Below are 17501 nucleotides of genomic sequence, written 5' to 3'. Positions count from 1 at the left end.
ACAACTGCAGCCCCGCGCTGGGGTTGTTTACATAGCTGTGCGCATACAGTACTGCTCGTTTGCTTGGCATAAAACGCAAGGTGGGCTCCCCTTATCTTAAATATTATGTAGTATTGCCCACAAATTGTAGTTTTACTCATTACTCATTTACACACCACGATAACACTGCAATAAGCGCCGTTGATGGTATATCGCCTGCTTGGGAAACGCTTCGCGTAGGACCGGTGCTTCCCGCTAATTGTATCTGCTTCCTCTTATGTCATCAGTATTTAGTTTTAAAGCGCTCTAGCTAAAAATACGTTCGGACATTACTTGAATTAATGAGAACAATCAGATTTGTCGTCCACAGTCGACGCCGACGGCTGCTGCCGGCTGCCTTCAGCACATGCTGTGCAGACCGGGTCACACATCGGCACTTCCCCCTTATTGTACTCTCGTCCTGCGATGTAGGCAGTCATCGCTTTGAGGACTGTGGCCAAAGCTACGCTCAACAGCTCTTTTCAGGCGCTAAAACTTGCGAATTCGCTCTCCGCAATCGCCGAAATTGCACACACGAATCCTGCGTACTTGCTAGGCCTCGTCACGAAAGGGGCCAGCGGTCCACTGTCGGCTGAAATTCAAGCATCTGGCAAGAGTTCCCCACTGATTAGTAAGACAGTGTGAAGATATGAAATGCAGCCGCTCGTTTCGCTTTTTTCAATAAGGATAAGGTACACAAGCGCAGTTTTTCGGGCCGTCTATTCAGCGGGCGTGAAGCTTTCGCTCGGCTGCACCAGCCCAGGCGACGGCGGCGAGCGACGAGCGGCACCGTTGTGCGGCGTTTTCTGCCCGTGTCGCTCAATTGCCTCGCCGATAGGTCCAGTGCGCAGGCACCGAATGAAAGCACATCTTCGCTGGTGCACGCACATCGCGTGTGTTGCCATGGCTAGCATGATCAGGACCAATAAGTTTTAAAGGTCTTAAGTTTATAGACTCTCATACCAACCAGTCCCCATCCACCCTCTGCCAGTTCCCACTAAGTTCACTCTTTACACTACTGCGATACGGGGTCGTTGGTCGTGCTGGCATCGTCGTCGGTCTAGCGTGACAGATCGGTGCGTCAGCGATGCATTTCAATAGGAAACATTGGTTGCGCTTTCTAGACAATCACATGTAAGAGGACAGGACAGGCGCAAGCGCCGCCGGTCTGTCCTGCGCCTGTCCTGTCTTCTTACATGTGATTGCCTAGAAAGCGCAACCAATGTTTCCTATTGCAATGAACCAACTTGCCCAGCAACGCATCCTGCTAAGCGATGCATTTGCATACCGACCAGCTAGCCGATCGCCGTCCCATCGGCCTAGTGTAACCGGACCCTATACCTATACCGAATAATAACTGCGTTACTATTATTAACCCTTTTGCGACACCAGTCACTCATATATGGGGACGACTGCTTCTTCGATCGCCCGCGGAAGTACAGGGGACAAGAGACCTCGCTGCGCACATTGCAGCAACGAGAGCAGACGATGTTGCTCCGTGTATGCCCTGGTGACGTCACGATAGCATTCAATATGGCGGTCACTGCCGGTGGAAGGAGTCTTCCGATCTCAATTTTGATCGCATTTTTTGGAATATAGAGCGTGTCCAGGGCAGCCAAATTTCGGAAACTGAATCATCAGCTCTTGTATTAGTTACTGAAGCACAAAACTGCAATATGAAGAGCGACCATGTCATAGCCCCTTTAAACCCCCACAAATCAAATCAGTCAGACATGAATTCGGGAGGGGGCAGAGGGGGTTATGCAGCATTTTTCAATAAAGAAAGTTCAAGAAATAAATTATGCAAATACAACCTCTCGGCCCCCTCCCTGAAGCTCTTTCGAAGAGTTGGCCATAAATCCGCCTTTGTGTTTACTCGGAGGTAGCCCCACACTTGCAGCCATATACACCCTGCTTAAAGGGTTGGCAGTGACAACACAGGCCACTTACTTTGGTGTGCCCTCATGAAAGCTCAGCCTAGTGCCACTTCTGTTCTTAGAGTGAACTACATAAACAATGGAGAAAGGGGGGGGGGGGGGGGTGGGGGGGGGGGGGGGGGGCGTATTTATTCATACTTGTTTTAGTTTGGAGGGGCTAAGACTAGGGGGGGATTGTGGGGAGGTTGACTTGTGTTTGGTATTTGATGTGCTGTTGGTCTTCTTCCCCCCTCCCTCTCCCCCCCATGCGCGGGCAGCAGCAGTGACAAAATTTTGTGCGCCTTGCTCTCTTAGGACTCGCCCATCATCGACTTCTACCCGACCGACTTTAAGGTTGACCTGAATGGCAAAAAGTACGCTTGGCAAGGTGAGGTGCTTTGTCCCCCCCAACACTTTCTTTCGTTTTTGTGACTTTCAGGGGATCAGTGGTGCCCACAAAGGTGTCTGTGCTTTATTTGGTAGTAGGGGCATTAAGGAAGAACCTGTGTCCTTGCCGCTAGTCTTGGTGCAGTTGCTGTGCTTGTTTCATGTGTGTGTGGCTGAAATTAAGTGCTCTGCTAGAGTTGCGACTGGAGCCAGCCACACATTGCCAAAGGAAGGAAGAGATATCCTGCTGCCAGTTCTAGACGGCATGGCCTGCCGTGAGGCCACTGCCGGCAACCGCAAGGTCGCAGCGGTGGCAGCGGCGGAACACGTGTTGTCATGTCTGCGGAGGGCATCATTCCCACCACCCACAAGGTGGTTGGCGCGATAGATGTGCTGAGACAGCTTGCGAGCTTGTAACATAAGCGAGATGCGCATAGCGCTGCTGTTGTTGGTGAAGAAGGGGTAGAAGGAACAATTTAATTACAAATAAAGGCTTTCCCTGGGCGTTATCCACAGCGCATTTTTGGCGTTTTCTTAGCATGCGAGGAGACGAATTTCGATGTTGTGAAATTTCATTAATAGAAGTAAACTGCCAATTTTACCGACTTTGTTAAATCAAGGTTTAACTGTATTCCAGTGGGAAACTTTGTCCGATCCAATCCATCCGAATCTCAGAGAGATATCCCCATTGTTTCGAAAGTCTCTCTGGTATATATGTGGACTGCCCTATTTGTGATAGTGTTTGGTGTTTAGATGCTGCTTTCCGTGAAATTAAGCCTTGACAGCAGGAAGTTCTAGGGATTTGTATCAACAAATTGAGAACACAATATTACCTAATGCAGAATGCTTTTGCTGCATGGTCAGTTGCTGCTAGTGCCTGGTTTATTCTTCTGACTGGGAAGCTTGTAGTGATCAGATTTCAGGGAAGAGAGATTGGGATGTAACTGTAACAGCACTGTTTTCTCAAACTTGACTCCCTGCTGTAAATTTGACGTGGTTTTTCCAACAGGTGTGGCCTTGCTGCCATTCGTGGACGAGAAGCGGCTGCTTGAGACAGTGCAAACAGTCTACCCTCTGCTCACAGAGGCCGAGAGTGAGTTGTTTCCCTGTTCTGCTGATATTAGCTGTTGTTCGTGTGAGTGTAGTGATGTCACACAGCCTGACTGCACTTGTGTGTTTGTGCTGGGCAGTGAAGCGCAACTCGCGCGGGGACGACGTCTTCTACGTTCGCAAGGGACACCGTGGCTACAGCTACCTCCTGGGCCTGTACGAAGCCTGCAAGGACTACAATAGGGTGAGCCTGTCATCTGACTCTCCCGTTCTGTCTGGGGTATTCGCCAGCTGGCAAAGGACAGGGTTAATTGGAGAGACATAGGAGAAGCCCTTGCCCTGCAGTGGGCATAGTCAGACTGATGATGATGGTGCCAAAAAACAACAAATTGAAAAGCATTTGGGTTTCAGGTCTTGACAAATTTTGAACAGGTGCTCGATCTTTGCTCAAATGTGGTCTTGTTGTTTATGGATGCTGCCAGCGTGTTTCCCTTTGTCCAAGCCTTTTCTCTCTTTCGCTACTCCTGTTTATAAGTTCTGTTCAGTTCACTGGCTTTTAATCATTTTTCTAGTGAATTTTTTACACAACCTTATAACAGCATCCACGAGCTTGTAAATACCACTTTTGGGAATGTGCTTAAGAAAGAACACAAGTGAAGTTTGTTGTGTGCCCATTTTTCAGGCTTGTTGCATCCTTCTCTGTTGATTTGTGCAATCTACTTGAAGTATAATGCAGAACATTGTTTGCTTTTCTTAGGCTTTGGGCTGACAGCCATTTGGAGCACATTGCTGTAGTTTGTCAAGACTGTGATGGCCGCAGTTGCTTTTCTTATGGTCGTGACATTTGTTGAATTTGTATAGCCATTATTCGAGTAAACTGTAATGGTGTGTACATCAGGGTCGCCGGATGTTACAGATAAAAGTTGTTATAACTGGACACAGCCTACAGGAGAGTGTTGATATGATGCTGAAAAGCTTTTTCCAGTCCTACAGTTTTCGCCGTGGACACAAAACTTGTGTGGAAAACTTTTTAGAACTGCAGCTTAAGAATTTCATGCAATGTTAGATAGTGCTTGTGTAAAGGTGCTTCTTGTTTGCTATTTACCATTTGGGCTAGGAGTCCCTGCACCCCATTGCCACCGTTACTATTAACAAAGATAACTATGGTAACAGTCGTCCGGTGCGCATGATGAGCAAGGACGAAAGGAAGGCATACATTTAAAATAGGCTCAGATTGCTGTGACATCAGGTTCGACTTAGCTGGAGAAAAACGTGTATTCAAGTCGTCAATTCTGCATGCTCATCACATGTTGCATTTTTTTTTCTTCATGTGCACTTCACATTTTTTTTATGCATAACTGACTGGTTGAAGTGACATGAAAGTGACACTGGCTCTTTCAGGAGTTTGACTTGGAGCCCAAATACTTTGGCGGAGTTGGAGGCAAAATTCTACTTAGTCACAATGCAGTTGGACCGGGAGAGTAAGTGGACGTCACTTGGTTTCTCGTTCAGAAAGTGGCGGAATTGTTAACTTAGCGCAGTGGTTTTTCCTTGTAATTTCCTGACATTTGCTATCTCTGCCTTCTTGTAACTGAAACGTGGAACAAATGCCATCTTCTCCGACTAGCAGTTTGTGTTTACTGTTGGCTTTTTTTTATCTTTAGTGTTTGTGTACATACTAATGAGTGAAGTTGTTTCTTTGACACAGAGCTAATTGGCACCCGTTTGCAATGATACTAATGAGCTGGTAATTGAACAAGCCTCCTTTGAGTTTTTGTAGCAATATTGAATTCAAAGCGGAGCTGCTCTTTCGTACACAGCACTTCTTAAGAGCTGTAGTTGCCGCTGATAGATTTTGCTTGTTTGAACATGAATGGCCTGTGGGAAGAAAGGGTTGAAGAACACATCAAGTTTAGTTTGAACTCTTCTTTTTGTCCTTATGTCTACATCATGCTCATTGAGAGAATCCTTGCTTCTTGTGCAATTACATGAAGTGGTGGCGGTGGTTTTTTGGCTAGCATCATTTGGCTAGTGTTATCTCAGTTTGTTTTAACACAGCATGTGAGGGGAAAATGCTTACTGAACATAGGACCATTTGTGAGTAAAGCCTTTTTTTCTTTTACTCTTTTAGTGATGTGCGTTCTGTCATCCGAGGCCTGGAAGACATCCCCGGAAATATGGTTGTCTGGTAGGTGTGCCTGCTGCTGATTCATCACTTGTATCGTATTGTCACAAATTTCAGCGGCATATTCGTTCCAAAGGGGCAAGCCCTCAAACAAGCAAGGACAGTGGAGTTCGTCCTTTAATGATGCTTAAGACATCTCTTTCATGTCGTTCCGGGTTCCCCCATGTAATCATTGTCACAAGTGTGTGTGTGTAGCATTTTCGAACAGTTATGTCAGTCTGTTTCAACACTTCATCTCATGCTGCATCGGTTGGGAAAAATGCTCAGTTGTGTCTTCTGAAAGGAAGAATGAAGTCAACCTTTCGGAAACGTGGTTGGACACTTTCGAATGTCACCACCTGTTGGTAATGGAGAACAAATTAATTTTATTTGTCCACAGTTTTATAAATTTCCGCTTGCCTTAGCTAGTTGTAACAATACACTTTGACTTCTTGATTAGGCGCCTACATGTTGTGCTTAATATTTGTCTACAGCTGATGTGTGCTGACCAAATGATAAGAGGCAGTTGGAATCGTGACATGATGTCGTAAATGACACTAGTTCAGTGTGAATTTCTAACTGTCATGTGAGGCATCTCACTTTTTCGGTGCAATCTTGCCCTTTTTTTTTCCCCCTCATTTAGTGTCCGCTTCAGGGATCCCAAGTACAGTGACGACTTTGTCTTCCCGGCCAAGCGCCTGCCCGGAGCAAAGTGAGTCCCAGCCTCATGCCCCTCCGTCTTGGTTTGTATGGGGAGTCAGGGTGTCGTAACATGATAAAGGGACATTTAAGTGACAAAGTAACCTTAACCCAGTAAGGGAAGACAACACAATAAAGAGACCCTAACGTGGATCTTTTCCTGCCTTTTTCTCCTGTTTCCGTCAGCCTTTCATCATGCTTTATAAGATATGCACTACCATGATGCATCATGGTGGGTGTCTGCTACTTGTCTTACTTGAGGAGAGCGTGTTGATAAGTGTACTGCAAAAAAAAAAAAAATGCAGGCTCAGAAGTCATGTATCAGTGATGTTATTCCTCAGAACACTGCACATGCTGCAGTGTTTTGGGCACTTTGCAATCTTCAGTGCAGTGCTAGAAGTTGGAAAAAACCTCTTGGAAAGAAATCGTAGAGAGAGGGCTGGTAGATGGCTTCTTGACGACGCAAAGTGAACAAGCGAGGGTGAAGCCTCAGTCCGTCGAAGAGAGATCTTCTTGTCGAAATGTTTCCAAGGACCCTCAGGCTTCCCCACTTCGTTGTTCACTTTGTGTAGTCTCTGGAAAGAAAGACGGACATATCAGTTGTGATTCAAGATTTTTTTAGGCCCGTCTAAAAACTGGGGGAAAAAGTCTGTGGGTGGTAGTGCCTGGAATAAATCTAACGCTGCACTAATGTGGGTCTCTGTCAGTGATGTTTTGACCTTGGTGTTTCCGCATAGGGCCAGGCGTTTCTTGCCGCCACGAAAATGTAAAACCAACAAGGCGCAAGTAATGACCGCACTGTTTTGGCACACCTTTGAGTGCTGCATCAGTTTTTACAGGTGGCATCACAAAGACTACAAGCTTGTGTGGTTTCCTTTTGTTTCAAACAGCGATCCACCCCGAGTGCTCAAACCGGGCGACCTCTCCCAAGAGGAGAGCCGCAATTGGCGGCCACAGATCGGCATGGCCCCGCGGCGGTCTATAGCCTCGCTGGGTGACTCTGGACACCGCATGCTTGGGTGAGTCAGATTTTACTTTTGTTTTAGTTATATTATGTCCACAGCAATGTATTCGTAGCAGCAACACTTTCCCATAAATCAAACCATTCTGAAAAGTTTTAGTAATATAAACTCACACCCTCGTTCGGTCGCCCGAAGAGAGTCTCGGCAGCAGCATATCGCTGTGCGGGCTGCCCAGGCTAAAACCTAGAGCCGCCTCCGTTTGGCACTGCGTATTCCGTCTGCAGTCGACCACGGTTCAAATACTGTACAAGCTGTTCTCAAAAATCGCGTTACCAAGAAGCATAATCCTCAGTCAGTTTTTTATTGTTGTATTTTTCGTGTGTGTGCGCCTAGCTTAATCTGGGTAACTCGCATCATTCCGCAGGCATGCAGTCGGGGGAGCTATGGGCCAGTACAGCCAAGTGCCACCTTCATACCAGGACCGGAATGACAGGCAGTCATGGGGACACGGTCAGTTGCTTCTTTTTTTTCCTTCCCTCTCTCTCCGCCCCTCTTGCTGCAGGACCCTTCTTATGTCTTCTCTTTGTCAAACTTGCAGCTGTTGCCCACTTTCTTAGACTGAAATACGACGGTTCTCCAGAGATCACGGCCACTTCAAAATTTTCTCGCAGTTCTAAATTCACTGGTGATTAAAAGAAGCATTAATTTCAGCCGGGCAGTGGCCTTTGTTAAGTATTCATGACCGAAGGCTCCAGTGTCTCAGGTAGGTATGGAGAGGCAAACCTGGCGTTGGAGTCAAACTTGGAGTGAGGCAAACGGCCTGCTCCCGACACCCTTTTGAGAGCCTGCAGAATTTGTGGGTACGTTGGTACGCAGCTCCAGTTGTGTGCTTAATGGTCGTGCACCTCGCTCGTGCTGGTTGAAGTTACGGGGGTAGTGGCAGACTTATACCACTGCGGCTTCAATCGGGAAGACTGGCATTTGCAAGGCTTTTTTTTAAAAAGGTCTTTCCTGTGTTTTGGTAAATGTCAGGTGTGCTGTTGACAGAGGGTTCAAAGCAGTACTGTAGTGGATCCCAGATATATCAAACCCGAAGGGGATCGAGAAATATTTCGATATATTGATAATTTATCGATAAAGTATGGTGCACCAATGCTAGGGATGCACTTTCTGTAGCAATGTGCTGCCCGCTGACGCACTGGCAGCACACTGCTCACTGGGTGTTTTTAGGCCTAACCTGCTTTGCATCGAAGCTGCCGCTGACGGTGCTTTGTGATTAGCCGCTGCCTAGCATAGGAGGTCTGATTGCGTTACCAGTGCACTATAAGCACGGCAGTATTTCATTGAAGCGCATTCGACAGCAAGGCAAGCGAAGCAAGCCTGGTGAGAGCCGTAAGTAGTCTTCAGTCATCTAGGTTAGCTTCACCGCATGGTCAGCGTTGTACTGAACAGTGGCTTCCCAGCATTGCATTAGCGTCGCGTGGAAATTGGTGTCGCCAAACCAACAGGTACCATCGATCGTGTGACACGTTCCTCACAACACGCAGTTCTACAGCGTCTTCACGGGGCTAGTGTAACCAGTAGGTGCCCAAGGCCACACCCAACACTGCTCCACACGTAAAAAGTGTTCACAACAAGGCCATTAGGTGAAGCGCCACTCGCGGGGGTGCAGCGCACCATTAAAGGGGATGCGAAACACTGCTTGAACGGATGCCGGTTACACTTCAGATGGATTCTTTGTGTCACACAGATGCTGACTCAAAAATAATTACGAGAATTGATGCATAGGAACGGGAGTTATTCAATGAAGAAATTTAAAAATACAAGCAAACAAAATGCTGCCCTCAACTCGATTTTCGCGCAGCTTCCCATTCCCATTTCACTCTCCCAATGACGACACACAGTGCAATCAATTAAAACAGCCTATCTGAGCACGTGGCGGAAGTTTGCACTCCATGGTTGCCTGTTCTCCGTAACTCGTTCGTGCCAAGGCTGGCAGCACCGTTTGCATGGTTACAACCATGTGAACGCCCAGCTGGCTCAGCGATGCTTCATCGTCATGTCGACGGCGAAGAAGGGAACGAGTGATGTTCCCTTACTTATGGATCCGAACTCGACCGCGAGATACTGCGACGGTGTGACAGCCTATGCAAGATATCAGACACATTTAACATAGCTCGTACCGCTACTGCTTACCGCCAACCATCGCCCGTCGCTCCTAGCGCACCGGTTGGTCACGGCGAGCAAGGAGCGCGCGCTGTTGACGGGAACGTGGCGCCATCTGGCGCGGCCGCTCGGTGATCCTCCACAAGCTGATGATGCGCACTGCCTGCTAAATGTGAAACGAACGCATCCTTCCTTGGGACCGAAACGAACGCTTATAGAGTGCAATGGCTCGATCGGATCGATTCTGCAAAGTTGCTTTCGGATACATAGAGGGTAGCCATAAGTGTTGAGTGCTAGGTCGTACGATGTCTACAGAGAGGCGCAAAGTCCTTCGATGCAAAAGATAGCCGGAGCCTCTGGTGGTGTATTTTTGTTTTACTTGCTCTAGGGCAAAAATAATGTAATATAAAGCACAAAAACTGGACAAGATGTATCTCTAGTTATTAACACAATTTGCAGTATATTTACTCTTTGTCCAATCATCAAGCTCCCACTAAGTGATGTCATCTCTGCTGCTAAAAACCGCCACTGTATGGTGACACCGTCTGCGCCAGGAATTTGTTTTTGCGAGCGAATAAAAATATTAAAAACCGCAGTATGTGCGGTACGACCAATGACTATAACTCATTCTATGCAGCCAACAGGCAAAACGTAGCACTGAAAATGTGTTTCTATGCTCCTTTAAGCATATCGCGTTTCGTTTATGGGAGTTCAATAGACGCATTCAGTAGGGCTGTACTTTTGCATGGGATTTTCTGGGGCTCTTTTACTGTTTGATATAAGCAATAATTTTATGTATCCTCAATCGACTGTATATCTCATTTTTTGCTTTATTTGTTTTAATAAAACACTGGGAAAAAATTTCCAACTGCTTATGTTCTGCTGCATAACGCTGCTATCGCTGTGCTGGTCTGTCTCTCTTTTGCTAATGCCTAAGACCTACTGTAAAGTCCTAAGACACGTGCGTGGTGCTGGTCACGTGTGTTCATTTGAGCACTCATGGTTGGATGTTGACAGTCTGCCAGGGGATAGCACCTGACAGCAGATTTCGCTGTAAGAAAGAAAACGCTTGGCTGGCTTATTGGCCCTTGTGTTTACTGCTGTGCACAGTGTACAGCGTAAATGTGTTGCACATCACTTTTGGGATATTGGCTTATCTCGCACCTTGTTTGGCTGGCTAAGCAGACACTTTTCTGCCACAATGACACCGATACACTGATAATGACAATGATACTGATAATGACACTGATACAGCCACCCCTTCAGGGAATGTGTAAAAGATGCACAGAGTGTTATTAAAGGAGCTTTTTTATTATTAAAAATATGCTTATAACTGCTCAGGAACAGCAGTAAACAACTAGCGACTAAACATCAGTTTCTTGAAGAGAATAGTTGGTGCATGAAAAAGTCTTTATTGCATCTCATTAACCTGAAAATGAGGGTGAAGCGTTCTTACTTGTTTTGATTCTTTTTTCGGCTAGTTACTATGCGTAAAGACAGTGCCCAAATTGCTGTGCTGTTTGTGGAACAGTTGAAGCCAGTAACTCATCTGTAAGGTGCTAAATGATACTGCAAATACAGTCAAGCTCACTTATAACGTACCCTGTAGTTGCACAGATTGTGTTTGTTGTATCCGAAGTTTGCATTGAACTTACTCTTATTACAGCCAAAAATACAGACGCAGGCAAAAGTGGCATTTATGTCCTCAAAAAATTCGTTGTGCAAGTCTGTTTCTCTAAAGCTGACCCTATCACGGTGCTTTCCAAGCCTTCCAGCGCGCTCATCTGTACCTCGCCGAGACCCTCGCTGCCGACTAGCTGCTTTAGGGATGCAAGAAAAGCAATTGCGTTTGAAGCATTCATGGCAGCTGGTGTTAGAGTTGGCCTCCTCGGCTAGAATCCTTGACAAAGCTGTAAGGGCAGCAGCAACTGAGCAAGTGCGACGCACATGCTCACAGAACCTACTGTTGTTGCCTGTAGTTGTCTGTAGCTCGCTGCACAGCCGCAAAGAACTGTCAAGAGCCAGCTGAGCACTCGACGCGCGTCCCGTGACCAGCTGGGCCAGTGCGACATACCATGAATGTAAATAAAAATTACATATTAAAGGATTAGGAATGGGCTGCGATGAAGTTGGAAGAAAACTGCGCCCATTGCTCTACGGGTAGACCGCCCGTTACTTGAGACTACAACATGGGAAGGAAAACCTCAGGGTGCTTGCCAATGTTTCGACAAGCCCTTTCAGCCTTGCCCCGTGACCTTTCTTTCACCTGCGTTAGTAGCACCTGATAGTGTGAAAGTGTCTTAAAGAAGCGTGTGGAAGTGCTGTTTTCTCACCGTGCGGCGCCTTTGTGGTTTGAGCTCTTCACAACAGAGCATTCCGACTAATGCAAAAAAGCTAATGTGCGGGAGGGACGATACCTTTAATTCTTTTTACATCTATCCCTTTCTGTTTTCCTGTTGCTTCTTCTGTTCTTTTTCCGTCCTTGTGTCTATTCTGCATTTTTTAATGCAATAGCGTTCAAGGCACCATTCAGCAGAAAATCCGGTGTCATTGTCGTAGTGAGCAAAAAATCTCCAGAGCAGATTGCCCACCTACTGCCTAGATCATGTGGCTTTGTGGCATCATCGCAACCTGCCTACTGGGCTTTGGGCAAATGGCGTACCATTGGCATTTGGCAACCTGCCCACCGGATTGTGAGCAAATGGCCTACCATGGCAGGTGGCAGTTAACTTAATCATTGGACATGAGAGGTTGCTTGGGAGGTGCAGCCTGTGTCTCGCGAGCCGCACCGGTGGCTTTATTTGAAGCTACCACCTGCTGGAGCAGTGGCGCATCGCTTAACCACTGCACCAGTGGTGGTACGAGGACTGCCGTCAATCATGAATGTAAGTAGAGATGATCAGTTCCACTAAGTGGGATTGTAGACAGAACCTGGGCGACAGAGAAGGAGTACTTGCGCGGACGGGATGATAGAAAGAGTGGAATCCATGTCTGCGAAATGATAGGCGAATACCCTAAGCCGCTGAAGGGGTACTTTAACACTGTCCCGTCACACTCTTAAAGCAAAGCATAAGAGGTCCTTTGTAATTTATGGCGCACACTTGAGAAAGTGCCACGCCTGGCGATGTGACCAAAATGGACTTCAGTGTGGGTACTATCGTTCAGTATAATGAAGCCCTTATTGTTGCTAACTCACCTGGGTAGATGGCGACACTAATGCGTTTTTTTTCCTTTCCGGAAAATTAACTGGGAACTATTATTAATGAATCATTGGATAGTGGCACCATTTCTGTGCTTGCTACGGGATCGGTGCGATCGGTGGCCGCGATAAGCTGCCGGTTACGCCCCCACCACCACCTTACTTTCTTACTTTTTGTTATAATTCATCCTTTGCGCAAAAACCCTGAACCTGTACGAGATCTTGCTCTGCCTTACACACCGGCGGGGGCTCGTCCTCGTCAGCGACTATAACTCTTTCTTTCTATTTTTCAAGCCAAGACGTGTTCGAGTCTTGATACTCGAGTTGCGACCTCCTTTCTCTTCAAGCAACTTTTCTCCCCTCTTCTGTCGTTCGGCCGACCTTCCTCGTGGTCTTCGCACTCGAGCTTCGGGGTCCTCCACGGACCCTCCAGCTTTTTAGCCTCTCTCCACTTTTCTTTTTTTTTGTTGGACTCCTCGACGGTTGCGGTAGGGAGGGGAGAGGGGGGGGGGGGGGGTACGAGGATGACACTCCAGATGAACAGTTCTCCCGAGGCCTCGGCGCTGGGTGGCGGTGGGTGAGGTCCTCCGCCGCGTCGACTCCTCCACCGAGGCTGGCCTAGCTACTTGCGTCTCCGTGCAGCGGCACAGCTGGGTTTTGCCGTGGAGTGAGTCTCTGAACCGGCGCGAACTCTCTTGTGCACGGCCCTCTCGTCGTCGCTTCTATGGTTCGTGTGCGGCCGGCTCGCCTCGGCTTCTCTCCCCCTTCTCGTCGAGCACCACTATAGTGCGCTGCTCTGGCTAGAAGAGGAAGTTCGGGCTGGTTTCGCGAAAGAGGAAAAAAGAGAAAACGGCGGGAGAAAAAAGAGACGTCGAAAGGCGACAAAGGCTAGACGGCGGAGTGAAAGAGATATAGCGAAAGAAACGCGTAAGCGTTCGCGCACACACTCGCACGCGGAGGTCCTCGTCGTCGTTGAAACCTGTCCACATTGTGACCGAGTGGTGGTGCAGCGGCGGCGGAGGTTCCCCCCCTCTCTCCCTGGCTCTCTTTGCGCCGGCGCTTGAAAATCACTCGAGTCGTCGGCGATGATGATGACGACGGATCGGCCGTGACGAGAGCTGTTGGAGCTGGTCGTTTCGGCGAGGTCCTCCTCTTACGGGTGTGGTGGCGATGGTGGTGTGGTTCCTTCCGTCCTTCAGCCCTCTTGTCTCTGTTCGGCGACTTTTATTTATTTTTCTTTCTTTTTTGACGACGGCCCTCAGGCTCTGGGTACTCTCTTACGGCGGCGCTGTGGCGCCCTTGTTTCTTTGTCGAGGTCGTTATGTGTTCTGGCGCTTGTGGATGGAGTGCGCTCTGAAGCCCTCCCGATTTTTCCTCCCCTTGCGGAGCGACCGGCCGGCCGGCCGTTCTTCCGTCGAATCGCGCCGCGCTTATAAAAACGACGTCGTCGTCGACGCGAGGCTCGTTCGCGAGTCCGTCTTCTATCGCTCGGCAGCTGTGAGACGTGGTAGACGTGCTGCCACAGTTTTCGGAAAGCCTTCGCGCGTTGATATACCGCAACCGCCAAGACCTGTCCTCCTGACTGTGGACGTGTCCTCAGTGCTTGCCCCCCCCCCCCCCCCCCCTCCCCTGTTCTTGGGCTTGTGGTTGAGTTTTGTGCACGACTGTCTTCGTTGGATCTCGTGTGACGTCGGACGCCGAAGTTCGTACTGCGCGGTCTAAGGATTCGGGAAGTTCCTTCGTTGGGCCTCGAGTTCTTGCCGACTACGTTGGGCGCGTCGTGCAGCTCGCCGTCCACTGTAGCTGCCTGCCATGAAGTGCCCCGAGGTTGGCCACGTGTGCTGCGCATGGTGCGTCGGGTGTTTTGCTTACTTTCATGGGGTATATACAGCCGCGCGAAAATTTCTATAGACAGTATGTGGTGTCCGTAGACTTTAGTCTTAAAAGTCTGTAGACTTCCTATAGACATCCTGTTGACTATTCTGTGGACAGTGCAAATTATATAGACAATCTATAGATTTATGGCCATACAGTTAACTTTTTGTCTGTAGGCAGTATATACACTATTAACATACAAAAGGAAGTGTCAATAGGAATGCAACAGAGTCTATGTAAGAAGTCTGTAGAAAGTCAATGGCCCATTTTTATAAGAGCTGTTATAAGTGGGCGTTTGCGCAGAAACGGCTGTTTCAGTACTGCGGTTTCTCGCCTAAGTCGCCGAGTTACCACGGCAGCTCCCGTGCGCCCGCGCCCATTGCACGCACATCATCTCCTTGCCCGATGCTCCTCGGAGATTTTCCCCTCCTCGCCATATTGTAGAGTTTGGTATTATATAAGTACATGCCGAGGATAGAAGTTGATGTCCCTGTGTGTTCCGCCTCACGGTTCGGCCTGGCATTCGAGGTTAGCCCATCCGGATGATTGCCTGTCCGGTCGGTCTTCACTGTGTGGTTTAAATAACGAGTCGTTCTGGCCCACCCTGTATATCTCTGGCTCCGCGAGAGTTGTGATTGCAATTCTGCACAAGACACTCCGATTCAAATGGACTCCCGTGCAGTTGGCGCTTTGTTCTGGCCGGACGGCTATATAGACTGCGCCGCTACGGCCTGATTTCACAAAGATCTAACGTATACTGACATTTAGAGCATTCGCTATACAACCGACGGCCTTTGGCTTCGGGGCCACGCACTCCCGTGCTTTTGCGGTCGCAGCGCGATGCCGAGACTCTCCACACCACGAGGGAGGGCGCCACGACACGAGGGAGGGTGCGGCCACGACAGCCAACAGGCGTCGGATACGTATAGCGTATGCTCTAATGTCAGTATACGTTAGATCTTTGCTGCAATCAGGCCGTTTGAGGCGCAGTTTGATATTGCCGTCGGCCCGTATGAACCCAAAGGCCAACTGCACGCCGTCGGTATGGGTTGGAGTTGTGATTTGACAGCGACGTAGGCGTCGTTATTTACGCTGACGTGTGTGCAGGCAGCTACATATATGAAAGGAAGCGGTCAGTTTGCGCAAGACAACGAGTCTCATTGTTGCCTGTGCGCTGAAGTTTTTAAAACTGTCTTATGAGGATTATCCGTTCAGGGGGAAGACTTAGGTAGAGGTAGAGTGAAAATGTTCTTTTTTACCCATAGTTCTGGAGTCATCGCTGGTTGAATGCGGATAATGCGTTCCCCTTTCGCGCTATCCTTGTGTGTGGTATACTTTCGCGGTTACATGGTAGTTCAGGACAGGGTCACTTGGAGAGATATGGGACAGGCCTTTGTCTTGCAGTGGGCGTATTCATGCTGATTATGGTGATAACAAAGGTGCTGCGTTCGCAAGACGGACTGATTTGTTGCAGCCGGCATAGCCTGTCGAGACAGCTCTCGGTGGGTGAATTTACACTACAGTGACTCGAGCGGTGATGTTCACCTCAAAGCTGTATATGTATACGCTGCCAGGAGCGAAAGTGGTGTGCATCGTGCGAGCTTCCATTAAACCTCATCGCAGCGCCAAAGTTTTTTTTTTTTTCGCTTTTCAATAAGCGGGAGTGCGGCGGATTTCGGAACTATAGGAAATTTGTGACGTGCCTGCAGATAAATGCGGTTGTCCCTCCTTATGCGGTTGTCGCAGCGCCATGCATTCGCGGCCGTGAAGTGCCGATTCACGTTGCAGTTTAGTTGCAGCTGCGGCGCGTGCGACAGCGAATACGTTTCGGTCCGGTCGATCAATCAATAGTTCAATCACTCGTTTGTTATGTCTCTGTGCGGTGATCGGACCGGCGAACGGACTATAGCGTCGGTCTCAAACTTTAGCGACGGGCATATTGGAGCATGTGCATTTAACAATGCCACAGAATGAATTATCTCGAGTGGGGGTTGCCTTGAACTGCGCGGCGTAAACTCGGTATAGTGAAGTCGGCGCTAGCTCAATTTCATAATAATAATTGGTTTTTGGGGGAAAGGAAATGGCGCAGTATCTGTCTCGTATATCGTTGGACACCTGAACCGCGCCTTAAGGGGAAGGGATAAAGGAGGGAGTGAATAATAATAATAATAATAATAATAATAATAATTGTTTTTGGTGGAAAGGAAATGGCGCAGTATCTGTCTCGTATATCGTTGGACACCTGAACCGCGCCGTAAGGGGAAGGGATAAAGGAGGGAGTGAATAATAATAATAATAATAATTGGTTTTTGGTGGAAAGGAAATGGCGCAGTATCTGTCTCATATATCGTTGGACACCTGAACCGCGCCGTAAGGGAAGGGATAAAGGAGAGAGTGAAAGAAGAGAGGAACAAATAGGTCCGTAGTGGAGGGCTCCGGAATAATTTCGACCGCCTGGGGATATTTAACGTGCACTGACATCGCACAGCACACGGGCGCCTTAGCGTTTTGCCTGCATCGAAACGCAGCCGCCGCGGTCGGGTTCGAACCCGGGAACTCCGGAGTGAAAGAAGAAAGGAAGTGAGAGGTGCCGTAGTGGAGGACTCCGGAATAATTTCGACCACCTGGGGATCTTTAACGTGCCCCAGGTGGTCGAAATTATTCCGGAGCCCTCCACTGCTGCGAAGTCGCCTGCGCTACAGTAATCCATCCCCACGCTTAGTGCCGCCGAATGTCATTTTGTGTGCAATTTCGAACATGAAAGTGCGGTCTTGTGCCCCATTATTTATTGCCTTTGCCCCTCCCCTCCCAGGCAAGTAATTGAACGTCACTGACCTCAGCTCATGTCACACTTTCCGCTTACCACGTGAAACCTGTCTTTGCCTCCGTCAAAATTGAATGACTGTTTCCCCGGGTCCTTCCGAAATGATTGTTGAACCCCTGTAAGAAAAAAAAAAGGGACATTCTGAGCACTTTTCTATTTTAGATAACGCGAATGAGTCCAGTTTCCTTCATTAATACAGCGTGTCACTTTCCCGGCCGTTGAAGGTTTTTTTTTCTCGTCG

At 48.4% G+C, this 17501-nt stretch overlaps 1 protein-coding gene across 3 annotated transcripts in view; it reads left to right on the top strand.

Moving 5' to 3' along the window:
- The window catches only part of LOC144133073 (5'-3' exoribonuclease 2-like), an 84941-nt gene that overhangs the window by 38355 nt on the left and 29085 nt on the right, over positions 1-17501 (top strand). For 2 of the 3 annotated variants that reach the window (XM_077665905.1, XM_077665906.1), the window contains 8 exons: positions 2250-2322; positions 3331-3414; positions 3512-3615; positions 4773-4852; positions 5503-5559; positions 6179-6247; positions 7125-7253; positions 7621-7706. In XM_077665905.1, the coding sequence (XP_077522031.1) occupies positions 2250-2322; positions 3331-3414; positions 3512-3615; positions 4773-4852; positions 5503-5559; positions 6179-6247; positions 7125-7253; positions 7621-7706 (682 nt within the window). Of the gene's footprint in view, positions 1-2249; positions 2323-3330; positions 3415-3511; positions 3616-4772; positions 4853-5502; positions 5560-6178; positions 6248-7124; positions 7254-7620; positions 7707-7794; positions 7907-17501 lie in introns of those variants that run through there. The other variant, XM_077665907.1, reaches the window with a different exon arrangement.

The sequence above is a fragment of the Amblyomma americanum genome, chromosome 5, assembly GCF_052857255.1.
Source record: "Amblyomma americanum isolate KBUSLIRL-KWMA chromosome 5, ASM5285725v1, whole genome shotgun sequence".
NCBI classification, from domain to species: Eukaryota; Metazoa; Arthropoda; class Arachnida; order Ixodida; family Ixodidae; genus Amblyomma; species Amblyomma americanum.
The sequence above is the reverse complement of the archived record's forward strand: the minus strand, read 5'-3'. Positions and strand labels throughout refer to the sequence as shown.